The sequence below is a fragment of the Natator depressus genome, chromosome 13 (assembly GCF_965152275.1).
Source record: "Natator depressus isolate rNatDep1 chromosome 13, rNatDep2.hap1, whole genome shotgun sequence".
NCBI classification, from domain to species: domain Eukaryota; kingdom Metazoa; phylum Chordata; order Testudines; family Cheloniidae; genus Natator; species Natator depressus.
This window is the reverse complement of record NC_134246.1, coordinates 34,979,808-34,999,787: the sequence shown is the minus strand read 5'-3', so window position 1 is coordinate 34,999,787 and position 19,980 is coordinate 34,979,808. Positions and strand designations below refer to the sequence as shown.

General features: G+C 42.6%; 1 protein-coding gene across 1 annotated transcript; it reads right to left on the bottom strand.

Annotated features, from left to right (window-relative positions):
* Window positions 1-9,643: 9,643 nt before the first annotated feature.
* Window positions 9,644-10,582, bottom strand: LOC141997743 (olfactory receptor 11L1-like). The gene has a single exon (XM_074970162.1). It carries the CDS (start codon window positions 10,580-10,582, stop codon window positions 9,644-9,646), a length of 939 nt encoding a protein of 312 aa, XP_074826263.1.
* Between the last annotated feature and the right edge of the window lie 9,398 nt (window positions 10,583-19,980).

The window sequence follows — 19,980 nt, the reverse complement described above, 5'->3', positions numbered from 1 at the left end:
GTTAGGCTTGGCAGAATTTGATTATATACAATTTTGATGGATAATATTGACCTTAATTTTAAGAATTTTTTCTATTTTTTATCAGTTTACATTTTCACAGTTGCACCAAGTTATTGAAGGATCAGACAATAATTATTTAATAATAGTAGATGCTTAGATTCAAAGGTTCAAGCTTTATAACTATCAGCATCATTTGTCAAAATATACAAGTAAATATTTGCCATGGACAGGTTATGGGCCTCCAGACTTTGTATTCAGAGCCAAAATCCTCAGTCACAAGATAGGAGTTAGGATACCAGGAGGTCAGAAGCAGGAGACAAACTGAAGATCAGAACCATGATTCCGGAGCCACAGTCAGGATCCCAGGAGGTCCAAGTCAGGACACAGACTGGAGGTCAGAATCACAAAACAGATGCAGGAGTCACACTGAGGCAGGAGTAGGCAGTGCACAGTCCCAAACAGGGTGAAGTCCTATTGTTCAGAGAGCTTTTTGTTCCTGCTGTTGGCTTAAGTAGGGCAAGCAGGCCAATCAGCTGTTCCAGGACTCTGCCAATAGGACTGTAGGGGTGGAGCCTTAAACTGGGGCTGGCCTTCATGGGTCCCAGGTAAGCAAACACCAGCAGGCTGCCAGGTGGAGGGTTGGTGTGTGGCTGCTCCTATAAACCTTGCAGACCCAGGTTTTTGACCTGTGGATCAATGCTATGTCCTTAAATTAAACTCTAATAAGTTTTCAAGCAGCATTTTTCTTACTTTGCCTATCTGTACATTTCAATTATTATCACTGGAAATATTTTTTATCAGTTTTTACGTGCGTGGCAAAATGGATTGTTGCCAATAAAAGTCTAATCCTTCCAAGGCTATTGGCTAATCCATCCAAGCCAATTCAGCAGTACCCAGAAACCACAACAGAGCCCACTGCATAATGTACCCAACATAGGTCCCCAGAAAGAATAAGGGACTTCCTAAGAGAAGATAGGATTGGCCTGGGATTTTGGAATTGAAGGGTGAAGGCTCTGCATTCATCCCTGTTCCTCTAGCTAGTATGTGGTGCCACTTATGATTAATACAGGAGGTAAATATTTCTAGCACCATTTTGTAGGGGGAAACTGAGGGACAGAGAGACAAAGGGACATAACAATGGTCAAACACACAAAGTCAGGAGTCCTCTTGGATTCCTTGCTGATGCTGGACTCTTGCATAACAACAGCCATGAGTAACACTCCCTGTCATCTCCAGTTGTCCAGGAGACTCTGTCACATGGTGACAGACAAAGACCTGGCCTCAATCATTCACACTTTTGTCACTTCTTGGCTGGACTACAGTAATGCAATATACCCGGGCATGAAACATTCAGAGTTTAGGAAACTCCAGCTATTATAAAATGCTGCCGTGTGTCTCCTCAGCAATACAGGCCACCCTGCACACATAAGACCTATCCTCTGCTCTATACGCTGGCTTCCCATAGAATTTCAACTTGAGCTCAAGGTCTCGGTCTTTATCTTCAAAGTGCTCCATGGCCTGGGCCCAGGACACTTGAATATGGTTTAACACTCTGGGACAAAGATGGTGGCCAACAACTGTGCTCCTCTGGCACAATGGAACTCTCAATCCTAAGGTCTTGTCTACACTAATGCTACAAGTCAGTGAAAGTTATGCTACTTAAGTTGCATAAGTTACGTAACTTAAGTGGATGTAACTTACATCAGCTTAACACGGTATCTACACCACACTATGTCTACGGGAGATGATCTCTCATTGACATAGCTTCTCCCTCTCATTAAGGTGGATTAATTAAGTCAATGGGAGGGCGCTCTCCCATTGACTTATCACGTCTACACCAGACCCACTAAATTGACGCCACTGCACCAATTTAGCGTGTAATGTAAACAAGGCCGAAGAGTAAAACTCATCCGTGCAGTAGATGAAACTTTCTTCAGGGGGCCGGCTAAAGGCTGTGGAATGGACAGACCCAGGAACTAAAGACCATCACAAACCTCATCAACTTCTGCTCCAAGTTCAAAGCATGTTTATTTGACTTTCCTTTCTTAAACATAAACATGTAGCTACAGGCATATTTATATACTGTAAATAAATAAATAATAAAAGAAAAAAAACCCAAACCCTACCAAAACAAGACTCTCCACTGCACAGGCTTCTCCCTCTGGGGAGAAGATGAGAGAACCACACATGACAGATGTGTAAGTCATGTTGCTTACACCATGAGTGGAAAGCCCTCAGATACGACCGTCATGAATGGGATATAAGAACCTATATAGAACAGAACAGAATAGAAGTTGCAGGCAGGAATCTTGATTCTTTGTCCCTTTGATTAAACCATCCTGCAGCTGATGATAGAACCCAGGAGTATTGATTTAGCCCACCCCCCCCAAAAGAAACCCCTCATCAGTAGACCCCCCATGCCCTCCTGGAACTAGGAATAGCTCACAGGAATCATAGATTCATAGAATATTAAGGTTGGAAGAGACCTCAGGAGGTCACCTAGTACAATCCCCTGCACAAAGCAGGACCAACCCCAACTAAATCAAAGCAAGTGCTGCTTGTGCCTTAAGAATCTGCAAGCCTGCTTGTATCATCAGTCAGGGTGAGAAATTACTAATTCATATCCAGTCTTTCTAGTATTTTAGGCTTAGTTTGCAGTTTTGTTTATTTACTAGGTCATCTGCATTGATCTGTTTGCTATTGCTTATAATCACTTAAAATCGATCTTTTTGTAGCTAATAAACTTGTTTTATGCTTTACTCTAAGACAGTGTGCCTTTGACTGAAGTGTTTGGGGAAAATCTCAGCTTGGTTAACACAAGTGTGCATTGTCCTCTCCACATTGAGGGAGGGACAAACTGTTTATGAGCTTACAAATCCCTTTGCAGTGCAAGACGGCATAATTTTGGGTTTATACTCCAGAGGGGGGTGCATGCCTGAGGAGCTTGGAAATTGGCTGGTGTCTGCTGTTTACACTCAGGTAGCCCAGTTTGGATTAGTGGCGCCACCTGTTGTTAAGTTGAATGATAACAGGGCCTGGGGGAGGCTGGCTGTGTCCCCAACACAGCTGTGTGTCTTAGGGAGGCACAGCAATTCCCACAGCTCCCAGACAGCACCCCAGGAATGACAACCCATCACAAAACCAATCTGGGTGGGGTAGCAAGCCCTTTAGAGGACAGGATTAGAATTCAAAACAACCTTGACAGATTGGACAACTTGTCTGAAATCAACAAGATGAAATTCAATAAAGGAAGTGCAAAGTACTACACTTAGGAAGGGGGGGAAAAAAACAAATGCAAAACTACAGAAATGGGAAAATGGATTAGGCAGTAGTACTGCTGAAAAGAATCTGGGTGTGATAGTGGATCACAAATTGAATATGACTCAACAAAATAATGCAGTTACAAAAAAGGCTAATATCTTTCCGGGGTGTATTAACAGGAGAGTCATGTGAAAGACATGGGAAGCAATTGTCATGCTATATTTGGCACTGGGGAGGCCTTGGCTGGAGTACTGTGTCAAATTCTTGGTGCCGTGCGTTTTAGGACTGAAGGCCTGGCCTGACATAAGTAATTAAACATGGGAGAGGCCTCATTTCTTAGAAGACAGGAGTAGGGAGATAAATTGATTAGCAGGCTTAAAAAGGAATATCTGTGCTAAAGAAGAAAGTAAATGGGTCAGTAAGCTAAAAGACAAAATGTCTAAGATAGCCAAGATAAGAGGGAGAACACCCAGGAAGCCATTTATCATGAACAAGATAACAATGGACAGGATAAGTCAGGAAAGTAAAGAAGAGGTAAAGAATAGTTTGAGCATGGAAAGTGCACGAGCAAAGCATGCCATATAGAGATTGGTTCCTGCAAACTAACCAAGCTAATCCAAAAATATGTGATGCAATGTATAGTAATTACAATGTAATATGTAAATGTGAATGAAGGAAGAGGTTTGCTGTGCCACTTTGGATTTGTGGTACTCCCTATTCCCACCCTCTTTGCTTGAGTGTGATGGGCTCAACATGGTATTGCTGTATGCCAAATAAAGGAACCTGAGTGAGGAGACTGGAGTCAAACTGAGTTCTTGGGGAACTGAATGGAAAAGGTCTTGGCATAACCCCAACACACTTTAGGAAACGTGGATTAATTGGAGAAAGTCCGGAGGAGAGTAACAAAAATGATAAAAAGTTTCAAAAACCCTGACTTATGAGGAAAGGTTAAAAAACTGGGCATGATTGCTCTTGAGAAATGAAGACTGGGGAAGGGGGAGATCTGACAAAAGTCTTCAGATATGTTGAGGATGGTGATCAATTGTTCTTCGTGTCCATTGAAGGTGGGACAAGAAGGAATGAGCTTGAGCTGTGGCAAGGGAGATTTAGGTCAGATGTTAGGAAAGCCTTTATAATTATAAGGATAATTAAGCCCTGAAACAGGCTTCTAAGTGAGGTTCTGGAATCTCCATCATTGGAGGTTTTTAAGAACAAGTTGGACAAACTTATCAGGGATGCTCTAGGTTTATTTCGTCCTCCTCAGAACAAGGGGCTCATCTAGATGACCTCTTGGGGTCCCTTCCAGCCCTGCATTTCTAGAATTGTATTATTGTAATACTCTTAGCCCCCTTTCAAAATCCTAACATTACCTGTGCTGTTTGAGGAACAGGTTAGGGACTGAATTGTGACTTAGAGTACCAGTGTGGTATTTAGTTCCCTTCTTGCTCTGTGAAGGGACTAATCTGCACCAGTCCTATGCCTGGCCAATCCACAACAGTTTCTCTGTGCCAGTTAGCATTGTCTCTATGGAGGATGTTATCCCACCTTCGCTACAGTCCATGCTCTGGGTAGCTCATTCAGGGTAATAAAGGAGCATCTGACATTCTCATAGTTCCCATGCACGTTCATGTAGCATGTGTCCCTGTTGTGCTCTCCACCAAACTGGACAGACTTGTCTCTTTTAATGTCTCCTACTTCAGCAGAACCCCCCTTAACACAGATGGTGTTTCACGACCCTTCTGGGAACCCCCCTAAACTGTGTCTATGTCATTCTGGTAAGGCAGCATGCAGACTTGTTACAAATGATAAACTGAGGCAAAGAAATATGAATTTACATGCTACCAGGCCCTACAGGAATTAGTGATGGAGCAGGGAATTGAAGTGATCTCTTCTGAGAGCCATCCTAGTGCATGACCCACAAGACCATTTTAGTTTTCCCACACTAAAAGAAGGAATCACATATCATTTTAGGTTTCTTGCATGAGTGATATTTTTTGTCTCCCTCATTTTGTGGCTTTGTCACACACTGCATCCCATGCTTTGACGTGGGGAGGTACAAGATGTGCTACTGGATTCAGCAGTTAATGGAACTACCCCATACATCATTGCAAGTGGTGTGTGTGTGCATGTTTAAAATGCTCCATGGCCTTGCAGATGTTGTTAGTGCTGAGGAATGTTGTTAGGGCCACAAAGTTGTTACGGCTGCTCAATGCTGCTGTTCTTGGAGCTCCAGTGTTGGCTGCAAGAGCAGAGGATGCAGCTTGCTGATTGAGCAGACCTCGATGTTACTCATAGAGACAGACCATGGGCTCAGTTTGGGGGTGAAAGAGTTCAGACAGGTTTATTATCAGCAGTGCACGGTACTCCGCCCTGTCCAACAGGTCACAGGGATACTAACACATGTCTGCCCATGACAAGGGAAAGGCTCAGTCAGGACACCAGGGACCTGTCCCATTTGCTGATACAAAGTTGCCCCTTCTATAACTACTCCTTTTAGACCTTGATACAAACAAGTCAAGTATGACACTCCAGATGTTGTTAGTTACCACCCTTATACCTTGTACCTGCTAGTTCAATAAAAACATCCTACTTCCTCATCCCTGATCCTGTCACGCCATCCTTTTCTTACATGGGGTCGGTGTGTGTCCATGTGCCATCTCTTAGGAATGTGTTTCCATAGCTACCTGAGAGCTCTGGGTGTTCTTTTACTATCAGGAATGTGCTTACTTGGTCAGCCAATACCTGGTATGTTGCTGTTCTGCCATGACCAGGTCTACTCTGATTCACAGCCTTTGGTTCACACTGCTAGTTGTACATGCTCCGGCAAGGGACCCTTTGAAAGGCTTTCTGAATTTCCAAGTACACTATATCAACTGGGTCACCCTTTTCCATGTTTGTTGACCCACTCACATAATTCAAATGAACTATAAGGCATGATTTTCCTTTTTTAAAAAATGTTTTCTTCCCCAGCAAATCAAGTTCATTTATATATGTCTGCGAATTCTATTCTTTACTATAGCTTCAACCAATTTTCCTGATACTGAAGTTAGGGTTTACAGGCCTGCAGTTCTCAGATTTGCCTCTGGACCTTTTTTTTTTTTTTTTTTTTTTTTTTTTTTTTAAAAGAAAAGAACTGCATGGTATAAAAGCTCCATTGTGTCATCTAAAACTGTCACATTAAGATGAGAGACTTTCCTAACTCTTGTCATTTTATGTCTGAGAAGCTATATTGACTCGATGAGTTGTTTCTTTTCTCCTTCAATTACTTGTTTAATTTTTGTCAGTTAGATACAACAGTAGATAGATAGATAGATGGATGTCAGGATAAATACATATATATAAACAATTGTGAAGGAAAATTTAATAGGCCTCAGACTTTGGTCAAGCCTGTCTAGGCCTTCGACAATGGTCAAGCTTGTTTCTGTGTATAAGGGGCAGGAGGGACGGCAAAATGAAAAGTTTTAAGCAGAACAATTTGTAACAGACAGGCATGTTAAAGTGTAACCACAACAGTAGTGTTAGAAAGGATGTTAAACCACAAAAGAAACACCTGTGAATAACAGGAAAAAGCTTGTTTTTCTATACCCCAAATAAGGAAGCTTGTTTTGATAGATTCCTAACAAGGCAAAATATCTATGCAAAAGTATGTGTAACCAGTTGTGGTTTTAAGCTATATAAGCTCCTGTATTTCTGTATTCAGCAGAGCAGCCCTGCCTGTCTCTCCTTGCAATGCGCATTGCTTGAAATAAAGGGCCTCAGGCTGGTTCTGATCCAAACACAACACGTGGACATTTTTTCCGCCACACAGTTATATTTCTCTTTATTTGTACTTTGAATTATGAAGACATTTTGTTTATGGACAGTAGTTTCTCCAAGCATTGTCTGAGAACAGTCATCATTATTATGAAGATATACTTGCTCAACATTGGTCCCTCAGGGACATGATCACCTATGTAAATTTCTCAGTAACAAGGACCCAAAGGAAGTGTAATAATGATGCTTGGGATTTTTCAAAAAGGCCTAAGAGAAGTAGTTACCCCAATTCCATTAATAGACAATGGGATTTTTGCACCTAGTTCTCTCAGGATCACTTAAAATCTCAGCCATAATTATTGCATCATTAATTGTACATATCAAAGAATCGAGGAATGTGGTCTGAGAACCAACTGCTAGTCATTTTTGCTATGAGGAGCTTTGACCCTGGGTGAGCTAGGGCTTTTCCTAGTCTATTGCCCAGTGGGATTTGATGTCTACATCACATCATCAGTGTCACATCTGACACTGATTGTTCTCTTTTTTGGTGGTCTTAGAGAAAGTCTAGAACTAAATGAACCATGGGTAATTAATAAAGCTAGTTGGAATTTTTCTGTGGAAAATGCATTTTCTATAAAATTGATTATTTTTTGCAGACAACTTCAATTTTGCTGATTTTTTTTTCTGTTTTCCATTAGAAAACTCAAAACAAAATATGCTATTCAGTGCAAATCAAAATGTTTTGATTTGTGGAAGTGAACTAAAAATGGTTTGTTTTGAATCTGCTAAAAATAAAATTGATTTAACATTAACCTTTATTGAAGCGAGACAAATTTCAGACTGGAAATTAAGCATGCAGTTTAAGAGTGAGAACAATTAACCCACAATTTAACAAAGGTTATGTTGGATTTTCCATCACTGGAATTTTAAAATCAAGCTCAGATTTATTTACTTATTAAATATATGTTCCAGTTCAAAAAGAAATTATGTTTGGGGAAATAATGTCTTGTGTTATACAAGAGGTCAGACTAGATAATAACATTGGTCACAGCTGGCCTTGGAAGCCATGAACTGTATTTCCCTGTCGTTCCACTTGCCTGATGGGAATTGTAATTCACGTGTCCATTCTCCCTTATATACCAGGGTCCTTGGCCTGACTACATTTCCCTTTGTGCACTCCTGCAGTATGGCCAAGAATCCAAGCCCATAGCAAAGAGATATTGCACTGGAATAAATTGTCTGAGGAGATTGTGAAATCTCTGTCAATATAAGGGATGGTCTAGATCATACTTAGCCACGCCTTGAGTGCAGAGGACTGGACTAGAAGTCCTCTCAAGGTCCCTTCCAGTCCTGCCATTCTATGATTCTATGACTGGAGATATAAGTCCCATAAGACAGCATGAATCAATAGGAAGATGTTATTCATATTGCAGTGACTTAAGACAAAACATTGCAGTTCTGGTCAAATTAAATGTTTCTTTTCTGTAACAATGAAATGTTTTGTCATTTCTGAATCAAAAATTGTGGGAACATCTTGTCCACCTCCCTCCTCCCCACTCCCCAAAATGGCCTTTTTTGAAGTATCAAAATATCAGAATTTCCCTATGTAGTAGCTAGACAGCCTGGAGCACTGGGCCTGGCACAAGATCTAAGGCCTGAACTAGAGGCTGGGAACCACAGTCAGGCCACATATTGAAGCAGATGCTTATAATTTCACTGTCCAGTACATGAACTTGGCAAAGTTGTTGCTCACGTTGCTAAAACATAGGGATTCCTAAGAATTATTAGGCATTAGATATTTATGTAAATATATTTCAGAAGGCTTGTACAGGTATGCTCCAATCTATTATAAGATAAGATGGTTTGACAGAACAAGGAAGAGGGATGTTGTGTCCAAGATGTAAGGAGCAAGTGAAGGTAACAAACAGATGTCATGAAACATGTAAAGTGGTATGTAAAGCTGTGCATCCTAGTCATTTGACTCAGTCTATAAATGTTGGGGGACCTCACCTTAACCCTTTGTGTGCCGAGGGGACAGCAGAGATTCCCGGGGCTGACTGAGCCGCTCCTTGTCACAGAGCACTCATTTTTCAATGTATTTGTGCAAGTTGTCAGAGTCATTAGGACTGCGCCTTCTGGGCAATAAACCTGGCCAAATGCCTTTGTCACCAAACTGTGCCTGTGGTCTCTCTCTATGTATGTTTCTTTCTCTATGTATCAGTGTCAAGTAGTTACTCCTTCACACTTAGAATAAAATATCACACATAAAAGAAGCATGGTTTATTGGTGAAGCATTTCAAGGTGCTCAGACTGCATGATAACAAAATAAACCAAGAAAAATGAGACAAAACATTAAATCAAAATCAGGTAGGTAAATCACCACAGCAAAATGTTCAAATTGTGTGTGCATTTATTTGGGTAAACTTTATACAAAAGGATTCAATTTTTTATCAATAGAGGGGTTTGTAAGAGGATAGCTAGATAATCACTGAGGCCCTTTTACAATATTCTGGCAGTGTACAAGAAAGTGAAAGTGGATGTAGTTGTAACTTACACTCACTTTTATACACCCAGTTTGATATAAAGGCCCCTCGGCGTAAGCCAGAATCCAACCTCCAGCCCCTTATATTCACACTCTGTGCAGACTGCACTGCCTGCTGATTACTTTCTTTAAAGCATCCCTGAAGTCCTTGTTCCTCAGGCTGTAGATGACGGGGTTCAGGAGCGGGGTGATGATGGTGTAGAACACAGAGATAATCTTATTGAGCTCTGAAGGCAGGCTGGAGGTGGGGCGGACGTACATGAAGATCATGGTGCCATAGTAGATGGCCACCACGGCCAGGTGTGAGCCACAGGTGGAGAAGGTCTTCCTCTTCCCAGAGGAGGAGGGGATCTTTAGGATGGTGAGAATGATGAAGAGGTAAGACACTAGGGTCAGCAGCAGGCAGCTGACGAGGACCAGGAGGGAGAGAATGAATATGACAACCTCGGTAGTGGAGGTGTCTGAGCAGGCGAGCTTGAGCAATGGAGAGATATCACAGAAGAAGTGTTTAATCTGGTTGGAGCCACAGAAACTGAGCCTGGAGATTAGCAAGCAGGGTAAGAGACCTGTGAAGATGCCAGTCACCCAGGAGCCCATGGCCAGGCGGGTACAAGATGCATCACTCATGGCCACTGTGTAGTGTAATGGGTAACATATGGCGAGGTACCTGTCATAAGCCATCACTGCCAGGAGGAAGCACTCAGTGGCCCCCAGGAAGACAAAGCAATAGAGCTGTGCCATGCATCCAGCAAACGAGATGGTCTTCCTCTCTACCAGTAGGTTGGCCAACATCTTAGGCATGATTGTGCTGGTGTAGCAGATCTCCAGAAAGGAGAGGTTCTGGAGGAACGAGTACATGGGCGAGTGGAGCTGGGGTTCCAGCCTCACCACCGAGATGATGACAATGTTCCCTGTGATAGTTAGGATGTAGATAACCAAGAACACAATGAAGAACAGGGTCTGCCAGCCAGGAAGGCTATGGAACCCGAGCAGCCAGAACTCCACCAGTGTGGTGCTGTTGGTCATCTTCTTGGGAGAGCTAGAATTTGCCTGCAAATGGTAGAATCACCATCATCATCATCATCATCATAACCAGCATCACCACCAACATAATAAATAACAATTACAGCTGGGATTCTCAAAGGAGACTAAGGGAACACTATCAGCATCACCACAGTGCTTCTACTTCCTTCCTTTCTTTCTTTCCTAGAACTCTCCATCCATTTAACATCTCTTTTTTTTTTGCAAGGTAGTAATTAAATCAGATTATTTAACGTATTTCTTTTGGTACACATATATTTCAGGTATCATGGAAAAGTTCATATTTAGACAATGAAATGCAAACATACACAAACATTCACACAAATGCTCACAAAAACTCTCTTGCATACACACACAGTTACTCAAACCTTCACACACACAAATACTCTGTGACACATGCATTAACAAACACACTTGCTTTTTCATACACATAAGTACCCGCCTAAGAAACACCACAACACATATAAATACACCTCAGGCATCTCACAGCAATATATACAAAATCACACAAAATCTTACTCATACATGCACACTCTCTCACACACACATAAAGGAAAGGACACATCCTCACAGTAACATTCACACATATAAACATGCACGCTAACACACACATACACCCTCACAATCCCATATTGACACAAACATACACTCACATTCACAAATGCTCTGCAAATTTCATTCTAGGATCCGAGAGTTATGAGGAATTTTTCTGCTCAGGCATTGTCATAAGTAACAAAACGTCGTAATTGTACAGCTGATGTATAAAACAGAATAGATTTCCTCTCCTTTTATAGTTGTGTTGGCATTGAATATCTATCTATTAGTAAATATAATCAGCATATACAATTCTGAATATGGACATCTCTGTTCAATAAGAAGGTCTATTTCTGCATAACCTTTTCCATAACCATAACCACATTTTAAAGTGCTCATGGTTGAAAACTGCTCAGACCCAAGTATAGGACAGATTGTCCTAGTAACTTACTTGATTACCTTTGAGCAACAAATGAGGACATAATCCAAGAATCAGCAGTTCCCCCCAAATTAATCACATTTAGGATTGTGGTTGGACTCCAAACCACCTATTCTCATATTCTAAATCACATAGCAAAGAGAGTAGCTAGCATCCACCCACTGCTGATCAGTGTTTAGCTTTCTGGAGGCTGACACAGCCAAATAATGACTCTTAATTGGACTGTATCTTTATTTCAACCCTCGCTTGGCATCTCTGGGACCCAGTATCTGTAACCCCACTGGAATTCCTGAACCAGAGATACACAAAGCAAGACCCCAGCTGTTCTGTTTTAATGACTAAGGTGTTATCTAAAGCATGTAACATATCAGAGAAAGGGTGGAAATTCATATGGGGCCAGATACAAATGCCCAAATACATTGTCTTCAGCTGTTTTTGGATCAGGCTCAATTCAAGAACTTTTAGGGTCAGACTTTACATTGAAGAAGGCCAATTAGATCAATAGATAGATAGATGGATATGTATGGAGATTAGCCATTTACTCTTCTGTAGTCTGAACTGTGGGGTAGTGTAGCCATAGCCTTAATGTTTCATTAGCAATACGTGATGCAGCAGACAGGCAGAGCTGTAGGAAAGAGATCTTTATGAAGTGAGCTGAGTGGCCCCTATATTAGGCTGAGACTATGGGTTCTGTTTGGAAGCAGCCTGGCACTGGGTTGCATTTCTAAGCCTCTGAATCCACATGGAACTAAATCCCTCCTGAAACCTGACCAAGTTTCTCCAGTTTCAGTCATCATACCACACGTAACTCAGGAAGTCTCTACTAATGATTCCTCAATGTCTGGTTCTCCTGTGAAAAGTGACTTTCTGCAAGTGATGCTGTGGAGTTCTAAGCTTAGAACTCTGCAGTGTCACTTGCAGAAAGTCACTAGTCTTAGCTACTTCAGAGAAAACGTGCTTAGAAATTTTTTTTTAAAAGGCTGTTGATTCTGACACAAACTCCCTTCCCCTCCTCATACACTATCCCTAAAATCTCATTTTGGGATTTCATAGACTTTATGACCAAATGGACAGAAATGAACAGGCTCCTGCATATCTGGCTTTAACATTAGTGCTTGTCTGTAGACCACGGAAAGTGATTTGACTACATTTCTTATGGGAAATCACAGGACAGTCCCAAACTATAACACACACACACACACACACACACCCCTGGTGCTTTAAAAGGGCTGATTAACAAATGCTGATACAAAAACTGGAGAAAAAGTTATTGGGATGAAGAATACAGACAGAAAAATGTGAAGTAAAACTAGGAGTTGTTAAAAAAGGTTTACTAGGTTGCCAAAAAAGCCACCATTCCCCATTTTTGAAAGAAGAAAACATTGGTCAAAAGCCCATCTTGGGTAAGAGGGGAAGTGAAAGTAGCTGTGTCAAGGTTCATCCCCCACTCTGAACTCTAGGGTACAGATGTGGAACCTGCATGAAAACCTCCTAAGCTTACTTTTACCAGCTTAGGTTAAAACTTCCCCAAGGTACAAATTAATTTTACCCTTTGCCCTTGGAATTTCCACTGCCACCACCAAACTTTAACTGGGTTTACTGGGAAACGTAGTTTGGACACGTCTTTCCCCCCAAAATCCTCCCAACCCTTGCACCCCACTTCTTGGGGAAGGTTTGGTAAAAATCCTCACCAATTTGCATAGGTGACCACAGACCCAAACCCTTGGATCTGAGAACAATGAAAAAGCATTCAGTTTTCTTACAAGAAGACTTTTCATAGAAGTAAAGGAATCACCTCTGTAAAATCAGGATGGTAGATACCTTACAGGGTAATTAGATTCAAAACATAGAGAATCCCTCTAGGCAAAACCTTAAGTTACAAAAAAGACACACAGACAGGAATATTCATTCTATTCAGCACAGTTCTTTTCTCAACCATTTAAAGAAATCATAATCTAACACATACCTAGCTAGATTACTTACTAAAAGTTCTAAGACTCCATTCCTGTTCTGTCCCTGGCAAAAGCAGCATACAGACAGCCCCAGACCCTTTGTTTTTCTCCCTCCTCCCAGCTTTTGAAAGTATCTTGTCTCCTCATTGGTCATTTTGGTCAGATGCCAGCGAGGTTACCTTTAGCTTCTTAACCCTTTACAGGTGAGAGGATTTTTCCTCTGGCCAGGAGGGATTTTAAAGGGGTTTACCCTTCCCTTTATATTTATGACAAGCTGTTAAAACAGAAACAAAAATATAAGCACAACAAATGAAAACAGGGAAGTAGATAATGATGAATACATATTAGAAGCTATGAAAATTCATAAGGGAAGCTAAAGACATGAGAGCAAATCCAGCAATGGCAGGGTTAAGATAATAAGAAAGACATTTTCAAGGATATCTGGAAAAAAGGAATCATAACAATGGTATAGGCCTGTCACCAGATGAAGACGGTAGCGTTGCTGATGATGTAGAAGAAGCAAAAATATTTAATAAATATTTATGTTGTCTATTTGAAAAGAAGCAGGATGATGTTTTTATATCTCATGAGGATTCTGAAGTACTTTTGAGTCGTTAGGTAACTAAGGAGGATATTAATATAGCATTAACCAAAGGGTAAATATTTTTACTTCAGAAAGTCCAAATAATTTGTGCCCAAAAGTACCAAAAAATGTTGGCTGAAGAGATTTCTGCTGTTAATTTATAATAAATCTTGGGATACTGGGGAAATTCAAGAAGGCTGGGCAAGTGCTAATGTGCTAATTGCCACAAAAGGCAAGCAGAGTGACCCAGATAATTATAGACCAATTAGCCTAACTTCAGTCTTGTAGGAAATAATGGAAAAGCTAATATGGATTCAATCAATAAATAATTAAAGAATGGGAATCTAATCAATGGCAATTAACATTGTTTTATGGATATTAGGTCTTGTCAAACAAACCTAGATGTACCTTTGTAGATAGAACATATTTAGACTTTTGTGAGGGGTTTAACTTAGGACCACACCATAGGCAACACGTGGGGAGGAGGGGCAAGCAAGGTCACATGCCTCTCCCCCAGATTTCTGCCAATATTGGAGTCAAGCTGAGCATGGCTGAAAGGACTTGCCTGGGAAAGGAACCAGCAGTGAGCACTCCCACTCATCCCGATTAGGTGGTGCTCAGAAGTGAGACTGGGCTGGCAGCACAGCTCTCTGCCAGATGGAGCGTGGAGAAGCCTGCCGAGTCCCATCCCTTCCTCACAAGCCAGCAGCTGCAGTTACCTGCCTGGGGCTTGGGGAGTCACCTGGGACAATGTGGGGGAGGCAGTGGGGCCCAGGGGATCTGGGGGGGTGGGAAGTCCAGGGAGGCAGTGGAGGGATCAGGGGAAATGGGGGGCTGGGGAGTCTGGGGAGGCAGTGGGGGATGGGGCATTGGGGAGGCAGCGTGGGCCAGGAGCAATGGGGAGGGCCTGGGGAAGCAGTGTGGGAGCCAGGAGCACTGGGGGTGAGTGGGGAGTCTTTGGAAGCAGTGGGGGTAAGGGAGGATTTGTGGGGGGCCAAGGGATGCAGTGGGGGTGGGGATCCCAGGGATGCAGTGGGGGCCAGGCATGATGAGTAGAGGTCAGGAACAATGGGGGGAGGGAGTGTAATGCAGGGCCGGCTCTAGGCACTGGTCTAGCAAGCAGGTGCCTGGGGTGGAAAATGGGAAAGGGAGGCACTGCGGCGGCTTTTGGCAGCATGCCGGCAGCAGCTCCTCCTCCCATTTCCTCTTTGGCGGCATTTTCCTTCGCCGCTTGGGGCTGCAAAAAAGGTAGAGCCGGTGTAACGATGCTGCCTTTGGCGGGACACAACAGAGAGTATCAATTCAGGACAAATTGCTTAGAGCAAGGCAGTTACAGCCCAAAGCTGGAGTTCCTTTACTATTAAGGCACACCAAACCAGCCAAACAGAGAGGACTTCAGTCTCACCCCAATAGCTAACTATAAGTCATACAAGCAATTCCCTTAGACACTCCAGTTTCCCAGTATCACCACCAGTGCCACTCATTATGGGGATGAATGATTATGAAAACCAATACCCCAGTAAAAGAAAAAAAGTTCTCCCAATCCCAAAGGACCAAGCCTCAGACCCAGGTCAATATATGTCAGATCTTACCCACAAATCACACTGTTGCCAATCGTTTAGAATCTAAAATCTAAAGGTTTATTCATAAAAAGAAAGAATTATAGATGAGAGCTAAAATTGGTTAAATGGAATCAATTACATACAGTAATGGCAAAGTTCTTGGTTCAGGCTTGTAGTAGTGATGGAATAAACTGCAGGTTCAAATCAAGTCTCTGGAGAACATCCACAGCTGGGATGGATCATTCAGTCCTTTGTTCAGAGCTTCAGTTTGTAGCAAGGTTCTTCCAAAAGTAAGAAGCAGGATTGAAGACAAGATGGAGGAGGTGCAGCAGCCTTTTATAGTCTCTTGCCACGTGGCTTGTGCTTTCTTTGTTCCAACCACAAGCCACCCAACACAAGGCATGGAAAAATCTTAGAGTTCTGTTCATAGGCATGTCCCTGCATGCCTTGCTCAGTCACCAGGTGTATCTGCCTTTTTCTATGGGTTAATTGTATAGCTGATGGTCCTTAATGGGCCATCAAGCAGGCTAGGCAGTGCTGAACCACATTGTCTGGGGTGTCACCCAGATGCATAGCACAAGTTTGAACTACAGACAGTATAGAGCCAATACTTATAACTTTAAATACAAAAAGTATACATGCATACAGACAGCATAATCATAACCAGCAAATTATGACCTGTTCATAGACACCTCATACGATAAGCTTTGTACAATATTTGCTCCAAATATATAACAGTGGTTGCAAAAATGATTTATTCAGTTACAGCCTATGTCAATAATGTCACGGCGGGGTGGGTGGGTGTTGGGGGAGAATCTTGGGGAAGCAGTGGGGGAGGCAGGGGCACTGGGGGGTGAATGGGGAGTCTGGCGAGGCAGTGGGGGCCAGGAGCAATTGAGGAGCTGGGAGAGACAGTAGGGGTCAGGAAGGTTTGGGGACAGTGGAAGTAATGTGGGCGATGGGTGATGGGGAGGGGTGAGAGTCCCGGGGAGGCATCAGGGGCCGGGGCACTGGGTGGGGGCCAGGGAAGTCAGCGGGGCCAGGTCACCAAAATACAAGTTTGCCTAGGGCACTATTTTCCCTAAGGCTGGCCCCGGCAAGGCTGGAGACTCTCCATCTCTTGAAGCAGTGGAATGGGTTACCTAGTGTGAAAGTAGAATGAATTATATTGAAATTATAATTCATTAAAGAAATGCTGCTTGAAGAGTTTGTTGAAATATAGTTGTCAGGAAGAGAAACATTAAGGAGTGTGAGACAATGGGTCCTCAAACTAATTAACTTAGAGCTCCTACTGAGCTAGGAGATTGGTAAACGTTAGTATGCAAATAAGATATGTATGTATATTTGTCAGTTTCTGCTTCCTTTTGTCTCCTATGTTAAATTGGCTTTGGCTTCTGTATAAATAAGTTAGATTGAGCTTTTGCAGGGGGCTCACATATATCTGGGTGCATTGGCAAAGCGCTTTGCTAACAAAAAGAGTGGTCTGACAAATTATGTGAGTCCTGAATCTGACTTTGACACTAGGGAGGTGGTGGAATCTCTTTCCTTAGAGGTTTTTAAGGTCAGGCTTGACAAAGCCCTGGCTGGAATGATTTAGTTGGGGATTGGTCCTGCTTTGAGAAGAGGGTTGGACTAGATGACCTCCTGAGGTCCTTCCAACCCTGATATTCTATGATTCTATGAAGCCTTCATATCCAGGCTGGATGTCTTTCTGTGAGATGCTTTAGCCAAACACTAATTATTGGGAGCAGCTTGACACGACTCTATGGCCTGTGTTACACAGGATGTCCGATTTCATGGTGCAATGGACCTTTCTCTGATTCCTACATCAAAGCAATAGCTTTGTGGTGGAACACAGCACATCACTTGGAAAGACATTGTTAAGGTTCCTTCCCCACTCTGAACTCTAGGGTACAGATGTGAGGACCTGCATGAAAACCTCCTAAGCTTACTTTTACCAGCTTAGGTTAAACTTCCCCAAGGTACAAACTATTTTACCCTTTGCCCTTGGACTTCCACCACCACCAAATGTCTGACCGGGTTTATTTTATTAGGAAAGAGCCCGTTTGGAAACTTCTTTCCCCCCAAAATCCTCCCAACCCTTGCACCCCACTTCTTGGGGAAGGTTTGGTAAAAATCCTCACCGATTTGCATAGGTGACCACAGACCCAAACCCTTGGATCTTAAGAACAATGAAAAAAGCATTCAGTTCTTAAAAGAAGAATTTTAATAGAAGAAACAGTAAAAAAGAATCACCTCTGTAAAATCAGGATGGTAAATACCTTACAGGGTAATTAGATTCAAAACAGAGAATCCCTCTAGGCAAAACCTTAAGTTACAAAAAGACACACAGACAGGAATATCCATTCTATTCAGCACAGCTTATTTTCTCAGCCACTTAAAGAAATCATAATCTAACGCATATCTAGCTAGATTACTTACTAAGTTCGAAGACTCCATTCCTGTTCTGTCCCCGGAAAAAGCATCACACAGACAGACAGAGAGAGTTTTATTTTTTCCCTCCCCCCAGCTTTTGAAAGTATCTTGTCTCCTCATTGGTCATTTTGGTCAGATGCCAGTGAGGTTATCCTAGCTTCTTAACCCTTTACAGGTGAAAGGATTTTTCCTCAGGCCAGGAGGGATTTTAAAGGTGTTTACCCTTCCCTTTATATTTGACGGACATCCAATCCTCACTAACTCTGGCCTTTTCAAAGAAGCCTAAGGGAGCTAGGCACCCAGTCACAATGAAATGGGATTTGGACATCCAAACTCAATAGCTTCCTTTGAAAACCTCAGCCCTAATTATTCCTAGCACTTAACAATGATGCACTGTCCAGATCTATTCAAAGCAGGGGCATCCTGATACCAGTAGTTAACTTCTGTGCATGAAGTCAGGCTCTAGTCCTGTTCTGAAACCAGTGCAAACCGTACCTCTGAAACCCAAGCCTCTTATTTAGGTACCTAAATATAGATTTAGGGCTCATCTCCACAAAGGGGTTGTAGTGTTGCAGTGCTCAGTGCTGCAATGCCTAACTTTTAGATGTCTAGGAAATTGCTGGAACAACACTGGGATCCACAAAGCCAAGTTAGGCACCTAGGCTTCTATACAATGAATGAGGAGAGATAGGTGCCTACGAATGCAGGGTGTAATCAGGAAGGCCAAAACACAATTGGGGTTGCAGCTACCAAGGGATGTGAAGGGTAACAAGAAGGGTTTCTACAAGTATGTTAGCAACAAGAAAAAGGTTAAGGAAAGTGTGGGACCCTTAATTAGTGACAGATGATGTGGAAAAAAGCTGAAGTATTCAATGCTTTTTTTCCTTGGTCTTCACAGACAAGGTCAGCTCCCACACTGCTGTCCTGGGCAACACAGTATGGGGAGTAGGTGAGCAGTCCTCAATGGTGAAAGAACAGGTTAGTGACTACTTAGAAAAGCTGGACATGCACAAGTCCATGGGTCCAGATTTAATGCATCCGAGGATGCTGAGGGAATTGGTTGATGTGATTGCAGAGCCATTGGCCATTACCTTGGAAAACTCGTGGTGATTGGGGGAGTTCCCATACGATTGGAAAAAGGAAAATATAGTGCCCATATTTAAAAAAGGGAAGGAGAACCCGGGGAACTACAGACCGGTCAGCCTCACTTCAGTCCCTGGCAAAATCACAGAGCAGATCCTCAAGGAAACCATTCTGAAGCACTTGGAGGAGAGGAAGGTGCTCAGGAACAGTCAACACAGATATCCCAAGGGAAAGTCATACCTGACCAACCTGATTCCCTTCTATGATGAGATAACTGGCTCTGTGGATATGGGGAAAGCAGTGGACATGTTATATCTGGACTTTAGCAAAGCTTTTGGTACGTCTCCCACAATATTCTTGCCAGCAAGTTAAAAAAGTATAGATTGGATGAATGGACTATAAGGTGAATAGAAAGCTGGCTAGATTGGTGGGCTCAACAGGTAATGATTAATGGCTCTATGTCTAGTAGGCAGCTGGTATCAAGCAGAGTACCCCAGGGGTCGTTCCTGGGGTTGGTTTTGTTCAACATCTCTATTAATGATATGGATGATGGGATGGATTGCACCCTCAGCAAGTTCACAGATGACACTAAGATTGGGGCGGGGAGTAGATATGCTGGAGGGTAGGGATAGGGTCCAGAGTGACCTAGACAAATTGGAGAATTGGACCAAAAGAAATCTGATGCAGTTCAACAAGGACAAGTGCAGAGTCCTGCACTTAGGAAGGAAGAATCCCATGCACCGCTACAGGCTGGGGAATGACTAGCAAAGCAGCAGTTCTGCAGAAAAGGACCT

Coding starts and splice junctions, on each gene's coding strand:
- LOC141997743 (XM_074970162.1), bottom strand. CDS start 10,582: ATGACCAACAGCACCACACTGGTGGAGTTCTGGCTGCTCGGGTTCCAT.